Source organism: Bufo gargarizans, chromosome 5 (genome assembly GCF_014858855.1).
Source record: "Bufo gargarizans isolate SCDJY-AF-19 chromosome 5, ASM1485885v1, whole genome shotgun sequence".
Lineage (NCBI taxonomy): Eukaryota > Metazoa > Chordata > Amphibia > Anura > Bufonidae > Bufo > Bufo gargarizans.
The window spans coordinates 306,643,413-306,663,683 of NC_058084.1; the positions used below are offsets into that span (position 1 = coordinate 306,643,413).

General features: G+C 44.0%; 1 protein-coding gene across 3 annotated transcripts in view; it reads right to left on the bottom strand.

The window, feature by feature from the left end:
* PIGN (phosphatidylinositol glycan anchor biosynthesis class N) overlaps nt 1-20,271 on the bottom strand; it is a 306,078-nt gene that overhangs the window by 138,554 nt on the left and 147,253 nt on the right. For all 3 annotated transcript variants that reach the window (XM_044295070.1, XM_044295067.1, XM_044295069.1), the window contains exons 13-14: nt 16,447-16,525; nt 1,394-1,576 (exon numbers count right to left, since the gene is read on the bottom strand). In XM_044295070.1, coding sequence (XP_044151005.1) covers nt 1,394-1,576; nt 16,447-16,525 — 262 coding nt within the window. The remainder of the gene's footprint in view (nt 1-1,393; nt 1,577-16,446; nt 16,526-20,271) is intronic.

Below are 20,271 nucleotides of genomic sequence, written 5' to 3' on the forward strand. Positions count from 1 at the left end.
TCTGTTTCTCAGAATATGGTTATTTTTCCATTGTGGGAGCTGTATGGGGGGTAATTTTTTGCAGGATGAACTGATGTTTTCATTGGTGATTGGGGTACACATGAGTTGGGTTTTGTGCTTTCTTAACACAAGGACCCCACAGTAAAAACTGACAGCCAGTGATCACGTCACAAGGGTTGATGGCATGAGAAGAAGCCCCTTCTCTCTGTAGTCAGATGTCGCAGTCACTATTGACTGCAGCATCTTAGGGGTTAAACTGCAAGGATCTGGGTTCTCTCTGATCATGGCTATCGCAGCAGGTACAACTACAATCCGGAACCTGCCATTGATCTGATGCCAGGATCAGAAAGACAAAAAGTTAATCTGAGAACACGAACTACCATCCACCTAGGACAAACATTTTCTTCCTAGATGGGGATAAAGTCACCCATTAGGCCATTGAATGTGTATTATTATTTTTTTATTGGATCGAATAATGAAGCAGACTATGCTATTCAATAACCAACAACAGATATACCAACATACACCAGCGGACAGAGGCTAAAGCTACTTTCACACTAGCGTTTTTGTTGGATCCGGCAGGGTTCAGCAAAAACGCTTCTATTACTGATAATACAACCGTCTGCATCCGTTATGAACGGATCTGGTTGTATTATCTTTAACATACCCAAGATGGATCCGTCATGAACTCTATTGAAAGTCAATGGGGGACAGATCCGTTTTCTATTGTGTCAGATTGTGCTAGAGAATACTGATCCATTGACTTGCATTGTGGCTCATGACGGATCCGTCTTGCTCCGCATCCCAGAACGGAAAGAAAACAGCAGCATGCTGCGGTTTGCTCTCCGGTATGAGAACGAAACGGAATACATTTTGGAGCATTCCGTTGTGTTCAGTTACGTTTTGTCCCCATTGACAATGAATGGGGACAAAACGGAAGTGTTTTTTTTTTTCAGTATTGAGACCCTATGACTGATCTCAATACCGTAAAATATTAACGCTAGTGTGAAAGTAGCCTAAAACACAGTTGTTTATATGCAGGCCAAGAAAGGTCCTGTGATAGGACTGAAACGTTGCTTGGACATTTTTTTTACACTGAATATTTTTAGCAGTGCTGCAGATTTTTTCTTTTATATGGTGGCCTATAGATACATTTGATGTATGCACCAGGAACTTGTCCATGCAGCAAGCAGTCATTGCAAAATGCAGTGTGAAAGAATACTTTCAAGCAAGTCAGACTGGATATGTTATATAATCCTTAATTACAGCTAGATAATCAAATGCTATAGGTTATATATCACTGGTATATAATAGCATTCTATCTATGCAGACATAAACAGGCATCATTAAAGAAGAAATATAAAAGAATTGCTTGTAAGGTAAGTAGACTCACCCCACTATAACGGGAAGAAGTCTGGATTATACTGGTGTTAGTCTTCATGATTATTAAAATGACATACAAAATCCAGCCAGCAAAACCCATGACAACACTTGTGCCTAGGAAGAATCGGTCATAAGTATGGTAGTAGGTGAGCCCTTCTAAGGCCAAATCAATCAAGGTCCTGCAAAGATCCATCTGCAAGAAAAAAATAAGAAGAAAATGACATGCTAAACTTTTACACTGTTTTATTGTATATATAGGGCTCTGTTCAGATGGCACTTTACGTCAGGAGTATTCCCAAAATTATACAACAGACATATGTCGCCTATAGGCTTCTCTGTATGTTGCCCATAGAGATTTACACTACATTATCAGCATACAAACAAAAAACAATACTCAGAAAACAATAAACGCTTACCCCAAAAGAATATAAAACCACCCCACGCTAAATGTCTATACCTACCAATCGTATATTGACCTACTGTACAGGGCAGTTGCTGTGGGCAGAAATAAGTTCCTATACCAATAGCAAAACTGTAATGTGCATATGTATCGCTAACAGTACTACCTCATGCCATTACCATCTGGTGTAAAGGATGATGTCTTAAAACTCTAAAAAGAACAGCCAGCGACACTTCCCGCCTTCCTAATTACCTTACAGATTCTGTTCTCATCTCCAACTGTAATACTGCGACCCCAAGTCACACTGCAAAAATATTTCACTCGCCATTACATTTTTGTACCGCGCACATTAGCGGAGCAGATCTTCCTGGAGAAGTGTAATCTTTTTATGGACACCATCTACTTGCGACCTCCAGTTTAGCTTCTTGCCAATGTGCACCCCCAAGGATTTATAAGTTTCAACAACTTAAATATTCTGACCATCAATTGCTAATCGAAGCAACATCTTACCTCTTCAAAATTCCCAATCATCTCCTTCGTTTTAGAGACATTAAAGGGGTTTTCCCATCTCAGACATTGATGACATATCACTACCATGTCTGAGACCCGCTCTTATCTTCAGAATGGGCATCCTAAAGTGAAGGAGATTGTGCCAGACATGCATGGCCACCCTAAGTTCAACGTTGTGGGAGTTCCAAAAATACACTCGCACTGGCTGGGCCATTTGCAGAAGTCCCATTGCAGTGGAGAGTTGGCCTATATCAGGGATGGCCAACCTGCGGCTCTCTAGCTGTTGCAAAACTACGACTCCCAGCATGCAAAGACAGCCAACAGCTATCAGCCTACAGCAGGGCATGGTGGGAGTTTTAGTTTTACAACAGCTGGAGGGCCACAGGTTGGCCATCCCTGGCCTATATTCTTATTCACATCCTCCCTTAACACAAGTATCAACTGAAAGCTTTTGTAAGTTACAAAATGTTGTGCTGTACCTTAAATCCGCTGTATACAATGAAAACAGAAATGGTGACAATAACATTGCTTGAGGTGCACCAATAGAGATGTCCCGAACTATTCGCCGGCGAACATAGCTTGTTCGCGCTTGCCACGGTGGGCGAACATATGCGCTGTTTGGCCCGCCCCCTATTTGTCATCATTGAGCAAACTTTGACCCTGTACATCACAGTCAGCAGACACATTCCAGCCAATCAGCATATCCTCCCACCCAGACCCTCCTAACTACTAGCAAAAAGCAAGGACAGCCTCCATCTTAGATTCATTCGGAAGCTGCAGTCTTAGTGAGAGCAGGGACAGTGTAGCTGCTGCTGATTTAATAGGGAAATCGATAGCTAGGCTAGTGTATTCAGTGTCCTCTACAGTCCTGAAAGACTCATCTGATCTCTGCTATAAGGACAGCGTCCTGACAGCACCCCAAAAAGCCCTTTTTAGGGCTAGTACATCAGTCTGCTTTTTTTTTTTTCCCCTCTGTAATCTAATTGTAGTTGCCTGCCAGTGTGTGTGTCAGGCCCACAGCGTATACTGTGCCCACTTGCCCAGTGCCACCACTCATATCTGGTGTCACAGTAGCTTGCATAAAAAAAAAAAAAAAAAACTTTTTCGACTGTAATATAATTGCAGTTAGTTGCCTGCAAGCGCGTGTCTGGCCTTTAGCGTCACCGTGTACTGTGCCAACTACTGCCACTGCACAGTGCCACTCATATCTGGTGTCACAGTAGATTACATTTAAAAAAGAAAAAAAAAAATTTTGACTGTAATATAATTGCAGTTAGTTGCCTGCAAGCGTGTGTGTCAGGCATACAGCGTATACTGTGCCAACTACTGCCAGTGCACAGTGCCACCAGTGCCACTCATATCTGGTGTCACACTAGATTACATAAAAATAAAAAATATGCAGCAATTTTGACTGTAATATAATTGCAGTTACTTGACTGCAAGCGTGTGTGTCAGGCCTACAGCGTTAGCGTGTACTGTGCCAACTACTGCCAGTGCACAGTGACATCACTCATATCTGGTGTCACAGTAGATTACATTAAAAAAAAAAAAGAGCAATTTTGACTGTAATATAATTGCAGTTACTTGGCTGCAAGCGTGTGTGTCAGGACTACAGCGTCAGCCTGTACTGTGCCAATTACTGCCAATGCACAGTGCCACCACTCATATCTGGTGTCACGGTAGATTACATAAAAAAAAAAACTGCAATTTTGACTGTAATATAATTGCAGTTACTTGACTGCAAGCGTGTGTGTCAGGGCGTCGAGGTAATGGTGCTGCGATTTCCTTTGGCCCTAGAATAATGCCCAGTTTTCAGAGGACATGTACCCTGAACTCGAAAAGTTCTGAGGACATAGTTGACTGGCTAACACAGGACACCCAATCTTCTACAGCTTCCGCTCGGAACCTTGACGTACCATCCTCCTCCAGATCAGCTTCGGGCACCTCTCAAGTTAGCACTCGCCCGCCTGCCGCCACCACCAACACTAGCACCACAGCCGATTCACTTGATCTGTCAGAGGAGTTATTTACACATCAGTTGGAAGAAATGAGTGATGCGCAACCATTATTGCAAGAGGATGTAGATAACAGGGATATGTCTCAGTCAGGCAGCATTACACACATGGACATACGGTGTGGTGATGATGATGTTGTACCCACTGCTGCTTCCTTTGCTGAGTTGTCAGATACAAGTGAAGCGGTTGATGATGACGATGTGTCCGTGGATGTCACGTGGGTGCCCGCTCGAAGAGAAGAAGAACAGGGGGAAAGTTCAGATAGGGAGACAGAGAGGAGGAGGAGACCAGTTGGAAGCAGGGGGATGTCGTCGCAAGGAGCTAGTGGCACAGTCAGACAGATGTATCGGCACCCGGGGTCAGCCAGACAGCACGCCAATCAACGCATGCTGTTGCCACCACCAGAATGCCGTCATTGCAAAGCTCAGTAGTGTGGCATTTTTTGTGTGTGTCTGCCTCTGATAACAGCGATGCCATTTGCAACCTGTGCCAAAAGAAACGGAGTCGTGGGAAGTCCAACACCCACCTAGGAACAACTGCTTTGCGAAGGCACATGACCTCACATCACAAACGTCTATGGGATCAACACATGATGACGAGTACAAGCAGCACACAAACTCAAAGCCACCATCCTCCTCCTGGTCCAGCATCTTCAGCCACGTCAACCACTGCTGTCCTCCTTGCCCCCTCTCAACAACCCGCCACTCCGCCTCTCGCCTTGAGCAGTTCCTGCTCATCTGCCCGCAGTCAGGTGTCTGTCAAGGACATGTTTGAGCGTAAGTAGCCAATGTCACAGAGCCACCCCCTTGCCCATCGCCTGACAGCTGGCTTGTCGAAACTCTTAGCCCACCAGCTTTTACCATACAAGCTGGTGGAGTGTGAGGCCTTCAAAAAATGTGTAGCTATTGGGACACCGCAGTGGAAGGTACCCGGCCGAAATTTCTTTTCACAAAAGGCAATCCCCAACCTGTACTCTATTGTGGAAAAGGAAGTCATGGCATGTCTGGCACACAGTGTTGGGGCAATGGTCCATCTGACCACTGATACCTGGTCTGCAAAGCACTGTCAGGGCAGGTATATCACATACACTGCGCATTGGGTAAACCTGCTGACGGCTGCCAAGCATGGAATGCGTGGCTCTGTAGAGGAGTTGGTGACATTGCCACGACTTGCAGGCAGGCCTGCTGCCACCTCCTCTACTCCTCCTACTCCATCCTGTTTGCTAACCTCCTCGGCTGAGTCCTCTTCTGCTGCTGCGTCTTTCTCCACATCAACTGCACACCCCCAGCTCCGACAGTGTCACGCCGTCTTGGGGTTGACTTGCCCGAAAGCAGAGAGTCACACCGGACCAGCACTCCTGTCCGCCCTGAACGCACAGGTGGATCAGTGGCTGACTCCGCACCAACTGGAGATCGGCGATTTGTGCATAAGTACCCAGGCTTACAGGACGTCCTCAAGAAGGCCAGGAATGTGAGAATACTACAGTAGTTCCTACACGGCCATGGCGCACTTGGCGCACTTTTGAGGCCAGTGAGGCGCTTGATTTGAGACAGCCCGACACGTTGGAATTCAACACTCCTAATGTTCGAACGCCTGCTCCAACAAGAAAAAGACGTCAATGAGTATTTGTATGACCGGGGTGCAGAACAGCCTCTGCGTAGCTGGGTATTTTTTTGCAATGTTACTGGACGCTCATGCACAATGCCTGTAGGCTCATGCGTCCTTTTGAGGAGGTGACAAACCTAGTCAGTTGCACCGAAGGCACCATCAGCGACATCATCCCATTTGTTTTCTTCCTGGAGCGTGCCCTGCGAAGAGTGCTGGATCAGGCCGTAGATGAGCATGAAGAGGAAGAGTTGTGGTCACCATCACCACCAGAAACAGCCTTATCAGCATTGCTTGCTGGACCTGCGGCAATGCTGGAAGAGGAGTCTGAGGAAGAGGAGTCAGAGGAGGAATGTGGCTTTGAGGAGGAGGAAGACCAACAACAGCAGGCATCCCAGGGTGCTCGTTGTCACCTATCTGGTGCCCGTGGTGTTGTATGTGGCTGGAGGGAAGAACAGACCTTCAGTGAGATCAGTGAGGACGAGGAATGGGACATGAGTAGCTTGGCATCCAACCTTGTGTAAATGGAGTAATTCATGCTGTCGTGCCTGTTGAGGGACCCTCGTATAAAAAAAAAAGGCTGAAGGAGAACGACCTGTACTGGGTGGCCACGCTACTAGACCCCCGGCATAAGCAGAAAGTACCTGAAATGTTACCGAATTACCGGAAGTCAGAAAGGATGCAGCAGTTCCAAAATAAATTAAAAAGTATGCTTTACACAGCGTATAAGGGTGATGTCACAGCACAACGGGAATCTAACTGGGGAAGAGGTGAAAGTCATCCTCCTCCTACAACGACCACGCTGGCAAGGACAGGACGCTTTACAGACGTGTTGTTGATGGAGGACATGCAGAGATTTATAAGTCCTACGCACCCCTACGGGGTCCACACTCAGAGAACGACTCGACCGACAGGTAGCAGACTACCTCGCCTTAACTGCAGATATCGACACTTTGAGGAGCAATGAAACCCTTGACTACTGGGTGTGCAGGCTTGATCTGTGGCCTGAGCTATCCCAATTTGCGATAGAACTTCTGGCCTGCCCCGCTTCAAGTGTCCTGTCAGAAAGGACCTTCAGTGCAGCAGGAGGTATTGTCACTGAGAAGAGAAGTCGCCTAGGTAAAAAAAAGGTCTAGATTACCTCACCTTTATTAAGATGAATGAGGCATGGTTTCCGAAGGGACTGAAAGTGGGAGATACATTTGACCAAAAAAGGCCTGATGATGCATTGGGCTAAAAATGGTCCACACGCTGCTGTATTTTATCTCTGCATGCCGGATGACTTGCGTGACTTCTCCGCCACCAACTAGGGTTCAAGCCGCAATGTTTTAGGGCACTTTCTGCCTGGAAAACATACATTTTTGTTGCAGCTGCTGGTACAGCAGCGGCTGCAACAATACCTAATTGGTGAAGGGGCTTGCGTATCACAATGAAGCGATCACCTCTATGAGTGTGTTGGGAATAGCAATGTTGGCACACCCCAGATGATTAGGTCGTTGTTTCATTGTGAACAGACCAAAAGCGATCAGCTGGATAATTTTGCATAGAAAAAACATGAATTTCCTTTGTGATCATCTAAGGTGATCATTAAAGCCTACTAGGCCAACAATGGGCCCACACTGCAGAATCATTGTTTTCTGGGTCACTTAACTGTCACTGAACTACCTCAGCACGACCATAGGCTTTGAAAAACCGTCATCGCCTGCAATCTCCCAAACGTGCGCATGAGCACAGTCATCACTACACCAAGATTGACGCATAGAGGAATAAAATTTATGTCATGAGTGTGTCAACTATTGACAACTCTTTGCGGTTGTCTACAATCTATTCGATACACGTCCCCTGATAGGGGACGTAACAGGGATTAAACAGATAGGAATAGTACTACTTAACACACCACTCATATCTGGTGGCACAGTACTTTGCACGGCACACGCGCAGTGCCCCAAATTGGAAGTAGGAGGACCAACCAAGCATCTTTTTCCATCTCCCGGTTCCCAAAATCTATTCTATAGACCGGCCCCTGATAGGAATAGTACTACTTAACATACCACTCATATAGGGTAGCACAGTACATTGCACGGCACACGCGCAGTGCCCCAAATTGGAAGTAGCAGGACCAACCAAGCATCTTTTTTCATCTCCCGGTTCCTAAAATCTATTCCATACACGTCCCCTGATAGGAAAAGTACTACTTAAAGGGATTCTGTCATCAGAAATTAGGCCTATAACCTAAACATATAGAGAGGTCCGTACTAATACACAGAATTCTAAATTGACCTTGTCGTCAAATGCGCCTGTGGCTCTATAATCATATAAAACAGGTTTATATAACCCGTCACTCACGTCACAATTGTGTCCAAGGGGACGTCTCACGATGCAATGTGCCCGGCTGCAGCCATCTCCTTTCGGTGCCCAGCACGGCCTTCTGAATCGAAATCGCAGCCCTCCTTTTCATTAGATCAGCCTACCTCAGTTCATTGCCGCCTCTCTAACGTCCGCTCTCCTCAGCCAGTACCCGCGTGTGTGCACTAGGTATCACCTGATGCCCCCGTGTGGACTCCTGGCAGCGGCCACGTTATGCGAAGTGCACATGCCTGCCTTGGCCGCCCGATTACAGCCTACAGCCATCCAACCTCCTACAGCCGGGTGGTACCTAGTGCGCACGTGCAGGAACTGGCTGAGGAGAGCGGACGTTAGAGAGGCGGCGATGAACTGAGGTAGGCGGATCTAATGAAAAGGAGAGCAGCGATTTCTATTCAGAAGGCGGCGCTGGGCACCGAAGGGAGATGGCTGCAGCCGGGCCCATTGCATTGTGAGACGTCCCCTTGGACACGATTGTGACGTGAGTGACAGGTTATATAAACCTGTTTTATATGATTATAGAGCCATAGGCGCATTTGATAAAGTCACTTTAGGATTCAGTGTATTAGTACGGATCTGTTTAGGTTATAGGCCTAATTTATGATGACAGAATCCCTTTATGATGACAGATCGCAGTGTCCCAAATTGGAAGTAAGAGGAACGACCAAGCATCTTTTTCCATCTCCCAGTTCCTAAAATCTATTCCATACACCGGCCCCTGATAGGGGACAAAACAGAGATTAAACTGGTAAGAACAGGTTTTTTTTATAATAAAAAAAAAAAAAAAAAAAAAAGAAGGACAGCCTCTGCGGAGCTGGTATTTTTGGCTGAACGCTCATGCTCAATGGCTGTAGGCTCATGCATCCTTTTGCGGAGGTGACAAACCTAGTCAGTCAAACCCAAGGCAACATCATCGACCTCATCCCATATGCGTTTTTTCTGGAGCGTGCCCTGCGAATAGTGCTGGATCAGGCCGTAGATGAGCATGAAGAGGAAGAGTTGTGGTCACTATCACCACCAGAAGCAGCCTTGTCATCGATTGCTGGACCTGCAGCAACGCAGAGAGAGGAGTCTGAAGAAGAGGAGTCAGAGGAGGAAGGTGGCTTTGAGGAGGTGGAAGACCAACCACAGCAGGCATCCCAGGGGGCTTGTTGTCACCTTTCGAGGACCCTTGGTGTTGTACGCGGCTGGGTGGAGGAAGAGACCTTCAATGACATCAGTGAGGACAAGGAACGGGACATGGCTAGCTTGGTATCCAACCTTGTGCAAATGAGGAGTTTGAGGTTGTGCAAATGGACTGTTTGCGGTTGTTTGCGGTGCGTTAAACGGGGAGTTTGGTCTGTCAGAGTTTGGTCTGTCACTGTAAAGCGGGCGTAACCCTTGCACTACCTGATCGATACAACATCATACCTGATCGTATACACACACTGGATGTTTTAAAGCACGTTATTCCAAACAATTTAGGAATGTTAGGTGATTTATGCCCTTTATGGATTAAAAGCCAACTCTGCGTCAAATACGTAATTTTCCATTAAAGTTTTGCCATGGATCCCCCTCCGGGATGCCACAGTCCGGGTGTTGGCCCCCTTGAAACAACTTTTCCATCACTATTGTGGCCAGAAAGAGTCCCTGTGGGTTTTAAAATTTGCCTGCCTATTGAAGTCTATTGGAAAACGTGTCTTAGCTTGTCACTGTGGAGTGATCAAGCTGGTAGACGATATAAGGCGCATTACCACAACCCGGTACAGGATACAACAAAGTTTATTTTGAGACAGCGCGTTTGGGGGGTCTCGACGGCCCCTTTATCAAGTCTGTGTCACCCTAGTTTTTTGTGCAGCTGGGTGTGTACTGCCTGGTTTCTTAAAAAAAAAAGGCGCATGAGTGTAGCGGTTCACCGCTACAGTCCTATGTGCTGCACGTGGTCCCCGCCACTGTAGGTGGAGATGCTGAGGGCACCCGCATACAAGGGGTTAATACACCAGCATCGGTGTCATTACTGATGCCGGCGTATGCAGTAGGGACCCGGCTGTCAGTGACTTCCAGGTCTGTGCCACTGATCGAGCGGGTGCAGCCTGATCATCCCACTGTACATGCACGTCGCTGGTCCTTAAATCACGTCCAGCTGTGACGTACATGTACGGCAAGGGTCCTTAAGGGGTTAATGATTGAAATAATTTAAAAACTACTTTTTATATTTATTCAGGTTATCTTTGTCTGATATCCAGATTTGTTAGATAATATGAAACTTTTAAGTGTTAAAAAATGTGCCAAAACAAATTAAAGGGAGTCTGTCACCACATTTGACCATATTAGACAGATCCTATAGCGTTATATGTGCCACCCAGCAGTTAAAAACGGTACCTTTGTTGCATATAACCGAGTCTTCTTTCTGCCAAAAATGAACTTTGAAGATTGTGTAAACGAGCCCTCTCAAGTGCCCAGGGCGGTGTCTCAATCTTTCGAGCCCAAGACCGGACCTCCCTAACGGCTCATAACCCTGCCCTCCTTGTGCCTGTGCCCACCCGTTTACTCCCCTCCCCTCGCCTTTTCCATTGCGGCTGCGCGGACAAATTCGTAGCCGGCGCATGCGCAGTAGGTATTGCGATGCCCTGCCAGGACCGGGCATCGCATTGCGCATGCGCCAGCTACGAGTCTCGTAGCTGACAGACTCCCTTTAAATGAGTAAAAGCGGCAAATACTTTTTCACAGCACTGTATAGGCCAACAAACAACTAAGAGTAAAAGCGGATATACCCACTACTAGACACTTGGAATAATCTTAATAATATTTTTAATCTGTAATGTTAGATCAGTTGAAATTTTGGTGGAAAAATCTATTGTTTAGAGTCACAGAAACTAATGGACTATAACAATATATGCAAACATAACATATGGACTAAGGGTGCTTTCACACTTGTGTTTTTCTTTTCCGGCATAGAGTTCCGTCACAGCGGCTCTATACCGGAAAATAACTGATCAGTTTTATCCCCATGCATTTTGAATGGAGAGCAATCCGTTCAGTTTGCATCAGGATGTCTTCAATTCAGTCGTTTTGACTGATCAGGCAAAAGAGAAAACCGCAGCATGCTACGGTTTTATCTCCAGCGAAAAAAACTGAAGACTTGCCTGAATACCGGATCCGGCATTTTCTCCCAAAGGAATGTATTAGTGCCGGATACAGCATTCAGAATACCGGAATGCCGGATCCGTCCTTCCGGTCTGCGCATGCGCAGACTGAAAAAAAGGTGAAAAAAATAAATGCCGGATCCGTTTTGCCGGATGACACCGGAAAGACGGATCCGGCATTTCAATTCCTTTTTTTCGACTGATCAGGATCCTGATCAGTCTTACTAATGCCATCAGTTAGCATACATTTTGCCTGATCCGGCAGGCACTTCCGGCGACGGAACTGCTTGCCGGATCTTTTTGCCGCAAGTGTGAAAGTAGCCTAAGCCTTCACTCTAATGATAAAATATGAGACTCTGATCAAAACACATCTATGCCCACCTACCCAGTGCCACGGTGGTCTCAGGTCAGGCATGTCCTACTCTATACCTACTTATGCAGTTGTGCATCTATGTTCAGGAGCGCAGACCCTGCACATATAGTGTGTTGCTCCTAGTTAACTCTGTGTACATCAGCAACCAATGAGAGGAGGGGCACACACACCTTTATGTACCACCTTAATCAAGGTTGAAATGGAGAAAAACTTTAGTTCAGTCCACGGATTCATCTCTCAAGATCAACTCAATGTTTTTTAGGTTTGAAAATTACCTATAAAATATGGAATCAACAGCTACTTCCCACTCACATGATGCCCTGATTTTTTTCAGTATTAAAACACAAGAAAAAATATACATATGTGGAATCGCTGTAATCATACTGACCTAAACAATGAAAGTAACCGTCAGTTTTACCGTATAGGGCAGTGATGGCGAACCTTTTAGAGACTGAGTGCCCAAACTGTAACCCAAAACCCACTTATTTATTGTGAGTGCTCAAACTGCAACCCAAAACCCACTAATTTATCGCAAAGTGCCAACACGGCCATTTAACCCGAATACTATAGTCCTATACAGTATATCTGCCATGTACTTTATCATTTAGCTATAATATCCTGCCTACATTCGGTGCGCTGCCTGTGCTGTTCATAGGGCGCCCTGAGCTGATGTATGGCAGGAAAAGTCTAAGGCATATTGGTACACAATAGACTTTTTCCAGGGTGCGGGTGCCCACAAAGAGGGCTCTGAGTGCCGCCTCTGGGACCCATGCCACAGGTTCGCCACCACTGGTGTAGGAAATGCCATAAAAACAAAACCTATAAAACTGTTGAGGAATTACATTTGTTTTACAATTTCACCTCATTTAGAATTTTTTCCAGCTGCCCACTACATCATATGCAATATCAAATGGTGGAATTAGAAGGTGGAACTTGTCCAGCAAAAAAAACAAGCCCTTATATGGCTATCTGAATGGAAAAATAAAAAAGTTAAGGCCCCAGAAAGGAAGGGAGTGAAAAAACGAAAACACTAAAATGGAAAAACCTCTGGGACTGAAAGGGTTAAAGATCTAGTAGCTATTGAATGGCACCCAAAAAACTTCCACAGGATATCACTTGCGGTGTGAATATCAATTTAAAGAAAGTTTTTATATATTGATATTCCAATATATTCAATGTATCAGGTGTTGACCTAAATCATCTCAATTTGCATTATATATTATTACTGTAACAGCTACCAACAGATTGGACAACAACAGTAATAGGATGTATATTATGTATATTGGCAGCTTGTTGTGCTATCCCTAGGAATCTCGGTCTCCCCCCTAAATTAAAGAAGTACGTAGAATAATTTCTCATTATAAAACCGAAAAGCTATTTGCTCTTCCTACCAACAGATTCTCCAAATTAAAATCAGCCTGGCTACTATAGGAAATTAATACTAGAAGTAATTATTCCTCTTTGTATCAATACAATATATTCTTGCTGCTATTTACCAGGTCTCTCTCTCACCTTATTACTAGAATTAAATATGAGGATTGTACTAATATTTGGGACATTCAGGGACATTTATCAATGACTTTACTCCACAATTGTGGCATAAATCAGTCGCACATTATGGAGCACGGCATGTAGGTTTCTCTGCACTTTTTATGAAGTGCTGAGAAAAGGGGTGTCGCTTCGCGCCGTCGCATTTACTATAACTTTCACCAAAAATAGGTGAAAGTTATAGCTGAAGTCTACGTCAGCCTGTAGCCGGCATAGACTTCAGTTCCTGGCGCACAGCAGGGCAGAGATGCAGGGAGATCAGCCAGTCTTCATATATCTCCCCCACCGTTTACATTATGGACCACGTTTTGTTCCGGAACAGTTATCTGTTCTTTGCTTTATGTTCTTTTTTCTTTCTTCAGTACGGTATTACTGTATTCATTATTTTGCTTGATGGTATTCTTGCATGACTTCTAATACTCCTTTTTTTTCAGCCCTCTTATGGGGATAAAAATGTATATTTAGGTATGATTTTCATGTAAATTCCAAAAATGTTCAATAAAAACTTTTTGTCAAAACATGATTTGTTTTTAACCATAACATTCCTCACCAAGGTTTTTGCAGAGAGTGCAGAGTACCTAATATATATTTCCCTCCACACGGACAGCTGGCGTGTTATCCTATTAAGTCCGCTTCCTTTAACTTCCTGTGGAACTATTTCTTTGCAGTTCTGTAAAAGCCCAGATAAGCTGCACATAGCATAAGCCAGGCCTGGGAACTGTTTAAATAAACACTTTCTTGGGAAATAGCAATTCAACTACTCAAAGCGGATACGTATTTTAAAGTCTCTATATGCACATTTTAAGTGTTTCAAGTTAAATAAAATAATTTGGGTATGCATATGTAGTTGAAGTCATATTTTTGAAGATAATCTCCTGTCGCTTTCTTTTCCCCCTTTTTCGAATAAAGAACAGAACACATAACAATTCCTTCTTCCTATCCACATGAGTATATGATTGTTGGGTCCGACCGTTGGGGCCCTTGCCGATTTATGAAAATGTAGACCGGTGTTCCCCCATTTAGATTGTGCGGCAGACACTCATACGAACTTGCCGCTCCATTCAACTCTACGGGGCTGCTTGAGATCAAGCGCTTGTACTTGGCTATCTCCAGCAGTTTTATAGAGTTAACAAGAGCAGCAGAAATGTATGTGTGTCTGCGGCTCCATTCAAATAAGGGAGTGTGTCCCCCATTCCGATGACCAATGTGGACCCCAGCAGTCGGAACCCTACCATAGGAATATGTCATCATTTTATAAGATAGGAAAAAAATGAAAGGAGATTTCTGGTTTTAATGATCACAATTATTTATTTAGAGAATAGGATGTTGAACAATTTTCTAATAGACATCTATTTTAACTTTTGATCAAACTTTATTATATTCATGTAGTAGCCTCTCCCTGAAGAAAAAAAATGGTACGGCCAGTTTTAGTCCTGTAAAACTGCATCCATGAGAGAGCTGGAAAGAACTAAACATGGTGTCCGTCATGTGCGCCATCATGTGACCCCGATACGTATTATGTGACCAGGCTTTCACATGACTGCCCAAGAATCTAACAGGTGAATAGTGGTGCATTAGGGAGCAGAACATACACAGTATTACTACCTGCAGCAGCATGTCTGTCAGTGTCGATTTAAAAACAAATCTGTGTGTTGTTTGTTTTTTACATTAAACTTTAACAACATGGCAACATCACCTACAGACAGGCAGCCATTTTATAACATCATCTACAGACAGGCAGCCATGTAAATACACACAGTGATGTAGCTACAGTAATAACCACACACAATCATTATTCCAACACTAGCCCTATTTAATTAGCACATGAATGTGTCATACATGCTGATCCTGCACATGCATGCCATGTAACACTGCTTACTGAATATCAGGGGTTATATCAAGTGTAGGGTGTCACATGACCCTTTAAATCTCTAACAGCCCAATAGAAGTTTAATGATCAGTGGGGGTCCCAACTGTCAGACCCCCACTGATCAGACACATCATGTAACCTGTGGATAAGGGTTAAGTTGTTGTAATGGGACAACCCTTTGAAATGGGCACAAACTCTACAGGCGCTACTAGGACTGATTTCGCTGGCTAATGACATCTCCCTGCATCAAATGTATAGGCACAACTAGGGCTGGCAACACTGTATGAGGACTACTTTGGGTCTAGCACATTTTGGTATACATTATTTGGGATGCACTACTCGGAATAGCACAACTGCATGAGCATCACTGTATATGCATTCAGTTTTGTACCTGTTCTTTCAAGATTTCATGTGCCGCACCACAGTTTACAACAATTATGACAGTGTATCCGTGTGGGACCTTTAGTACTAAGGGGGTCATTTACTATTCTGAAATACGCCTAAACTAGGCGTATTTCAGGCGCAGATGGAGGCGCAACGGTTAGTTGCGTGGCTATCTGCGACTTCGCCCTCCTCACCCCAGGTCTAATATTGTGGGTGCAGCATGAGCAGGGACGGGCATAGAAAATAGTTTAAATGTAAGACAGCGCCTTTTCATAACTTCGGCGGAACCAACGCCAGGCTATTGACCTTTATTAAGACCAGCGCCTAAAATGCCAGTCTTAATAAATGTGCCCCTAAGTATCCTAATTATATTTGTTCATTAACAGATTACATGACTTAGTGTGCCTAGCTCTTTATATTATAATAAAATGCAGCTGGACCTCCTACGCAATAATGGGAATATTACACATTAGGTAACTAAGACATACAGTTGTAATCGCCCATCTAGAATTGCCTCCATACACATATATCCCTTTAGCAATTTCAAGGTAAATGTTGATGGGGACACTGAATCAAGTGAAAGGGCAAATGTTATTCCATAGTCAGCATAACTATGTCCTTCTATAACATATTAAAGCAGAATCATATGGTTAATGAAGAACAGAAGAAAGATCGCATGTCACTTTGCCTGCGTGATACAAATTACTACGTCCAGTTCTGAGTGCTGTGGTAATTTGGTGCTGGAAAGATTTGCACCAGGAGTTTTCGTATGATTGAAATGCCAATCTTTACAACAAAGGAAACACAAGGACACATAAAAGACATTGCTCAAATAAGAAACTGTCGCTGCCTCTTGATTATACACTTACTGCTTCTTTGTAATTTCCTCCATGGATGTAAGATCTTACTCTCCTCACAATGTCAAGCTGCTTAGACTCTGAAAGAGAGCTGTAAACACAAACAGATGTAAAAAGGTGCAAGCACTGATAAAACATGGCTGAGCAGCTTATATATATTCCCCGCAGGTGAGTGGAATCATCTCAAACAGAAACTTATCAATCTGATAGTTGGGTTATCGCAGAGTGTCCCACAGATCAACACTGGGTGGCAGGCATTTTTTCAACGTCAAGCTATGTAGAGCTTAGTGTTTCAAAGCATTTATGCACAGACATTGGGAAAAGTAAATAGATCAATCATGCTGAGGTATTAAGAGCATTATTCAAGTACTGTATGAGCTGTGATGGAATCTACCAAAATAAAAAACTGCTCATGGTCTAAATATGACCACGCTTAGAAAGGAACATAAATATCATGACTTATACAAGCAGAACAGACATCCTTCTAATAATCTTCTTACAACTAGGCCTGTAACTAAGACAAGGAGGCATCCTCTAGGTCAGTGGTGACGAACCTATGGCACGGGTGCCAGAGGCGGTCCTCAGAGCCCTCTCTGAGGCACCCGCACCCTGGAAAAAGTATAAGGTGTCCTAATACGCTTAGACTTCACCTGCCCTTCATCAGCACAGGGCGCACTATGAACAGCACAGGCCGTGCACTGAATGTAGGCCGGCTATTATAGCTAAATGATAAAGTACATGGAGGATATACTGTATTAGACTGTAGTATTCAGGTTAAACTGCGGTGTTGGTACTTTACGAGCCATCACTGCTCTAGGTCTACAGGAAAGAAGGTTCTAGCAGACAGATATTCTTACTAGACAAGTAGTGAGAGTATGGAACTCTTTGCCTCAAGATGTTGCGATAGTTGATTCAAAAATCAAAAGCAGCTTTGACGCACAAGTTAAAGCTGTTGTCCTGGACATAAATATTGCTTACTTATCCTCAAGATTGGCCAGCAATATCATATCGGTAGAGGTCTGACTCCCAAATGCTATAAGGGGCTACACCACTTGGCCAAGCACTGAAGCCTCTTCCTAGGTCTGTGACTTCATGTCCATCGCCTTTGTGCAGTTTAGTCCCATACTATGAAGAGGTTACAGCACTTCAAAGAGCCGATTGGCAGACCTCCACTGATCATACATAGGTGACCTGAGGTTAGTTCACCAATATTTAATTTGCCTTAAAGAGTTTTAGTTCCTGGAGATGGGACGTTGCTCCAAATAATTTATTGTGACTGCCGTATTTGGAGTTAGGATGGATTTTTTTCCCTCATATGGGGTAATTATTGCCGACTAACTCAAATGGCCACGTTTTGGCCTTCCTCTGGATCAACAGAGGAACAGAGGGTTCGTAGTTTGGATTTTTGATGAAAAAATAAGATTAAAAATTAATTATAAACAGAATACAGCACATTTATCCATCTATATAATTAACATACATAACAAATACCTAGAATTATAAAGATTTATTTTAGTTACAAACACATTTATATGATATGTCTAAATAAAACCTAAAATATACATTTTCTACAAACATTAATTCAAAGTGTGAGATTACATCTCTTAAATCTCATTTTCTCCTTCACCCTCCTCAGCCGTTCTGCTCCAAATCACAGAGTCAATCAAATTCGCATCTGAGCGTTAATGATTTTCTTTACGGTGTAGTTATAATCTCACACTTAAACGCATCTATTACGTTTTTGCTAGTATGTATGTTTTGAGTAATTACACAAGCTGGTAGTCTTTACATATAACAGGACAAATAAGCAATGCTCAATGAAACTGACACTGGAAGACACTGAATTAACAGCCTAACCATGGAATGAAATCCTAACATAGTACCATGTGACTAACATTTAAAGTCCCTACTATAAAGGAATCATTGCTTGGATGGAAGCCTTCATTTGTTTGATAGTTGTCTAACACTGATAGCCATCAAGAATTTTCATCTAAAGGTTGGATCACACAGCCCAATGTGTCAGACGATTGTCGAGAGGTAACCGTTCTCTCCAGGCAACCGGCTGCTCCCTAGTGGAGGAGACCGCTATTACATGCAGTGATCTTCTCCGCAACATGGCGATCACTATGCCATTGCTTTTCCCCATGCTGTGATTATACACTATCTGCCGCCTGCAAACGATAATTTTTAACATGACAAAGATTTGAATTGCCCGATGAACGAGTGTTTGTTCGTTCATCGGCAATCAGTGGCAGTATTACACCGCCAGATTTTTGCTAACGAGCGCTCATACGAACACCCGTTAGCGATCATCCGCCGAAAAATCAGCAGGTGTAAAACAGGCTCAATATTATGTTACTAGTGAATTTATTTCTTGATATTATTATGCTAGCTCCATGTTAAGTAAGCAATAATACTAAAGCTGACCGTACACCTCAGGTAGGTGTTCACAGCTACCCCTCCATACATACATACATACATACATACATACATGTGCATGTTCGGCTACAGAAAGGGTTAATTACTCTTACCAGTAATTGGATTTAACATTAGCCTCCCCAACGGCACTGACAGGAGGGTATCCTTGCCCCATGGACAGGAAACAACACTGGAACTCCAGATTGAAAAAGGCCTCCTCTCCTTAGCTAAACCAGTTAATAACCAAGGACACGGAAATTATGCAGAACAAATTATTATTAATATTATTAACAGAATTTTCAGTACAATTTATCAAGGTAATCACACATTCTTTACCAGAAAGTAAATCAATCTAAGGGAGGGAACTCCCAATGCAGTTGGGGAGGCTAATGGAAAATCCAATTACTAGTAAGAGTAATGAACCCTTTTCCCCAGCGCCTACCCAACGGCACTGACAGGGGGAATAATAGAGAAATGTTGTACTTTAGGGAGGGACCACTGTAGAAAGGATTTTACGCCCGAAGGACAAGTCCTGATTATGAACCATATCCAGCCTGTAGTGCCTAAAAAAGGTCATGGGATTAGCCCAGGTAGCCGCCTTGCAAATTTGATCAATTGACACTGTGGCGTTCTCTGCCCAAGAGGCTGACATAGCTCGGGTCAAGTGGGCCTTAAGCCCTGGAGGAGCAACCAGATTCTTGCTGGCATAGCACAGGGAGATAGTGTCTCTAATCCATCGAGCGATTGTAGGTTTTCTGGCTGCAAGACCTTTATTAGGCCCCTGGAACTGGAGAAGGAGGTGATCTGACTGCCTGAATTCCTTTGATCTTACCAGATAACATAGCAAGCAGCGTCTTACATCCAGATGATGGAATTTCCTTTCTTGGTCTGTGGAAGGTGAAGCACAAAAGGATGGTAGAATCACCTCCTGATTGGAACGGAATTCAGACACCACTTTTGGAAGGAAGGCTGCGCAGTGCTTAAGGAGTATGCGGTCATCTAGAATTCTCAGATACGGAGCACGACAAGAGAAGGCCTGGATCTCACCTACTCTTTTTGCAGTTATTATTGCTAAAAGAGAGGCGGTCTTAAATGACAATAGCTTAATGGGAATAGTATTAAAAGGTTTGAACGGAGAGTCCATTAAGACTGTAAAAACCAGATTCAGGTCCCATACTGGAATGGTAGAACATACTGTTGGAGAGATTCTTAAGGTGCCTCTAAAAATAGTTTTATTAAAGGGTGCTCCGCAAGTTTTACGTCCCAAAAAACACTGAGGGCTGATATCTGAACTCTTAGGCCTCTTTCACACTGGCGTCGGGTGTGGGGGCTGGATAAGATGCGGGTGTGTTGCAGCGCTTTAATGCGTTTTGCACGCGCTTGAGAAAAATCGTCATGTGTGGTACCCAGACCCGAACC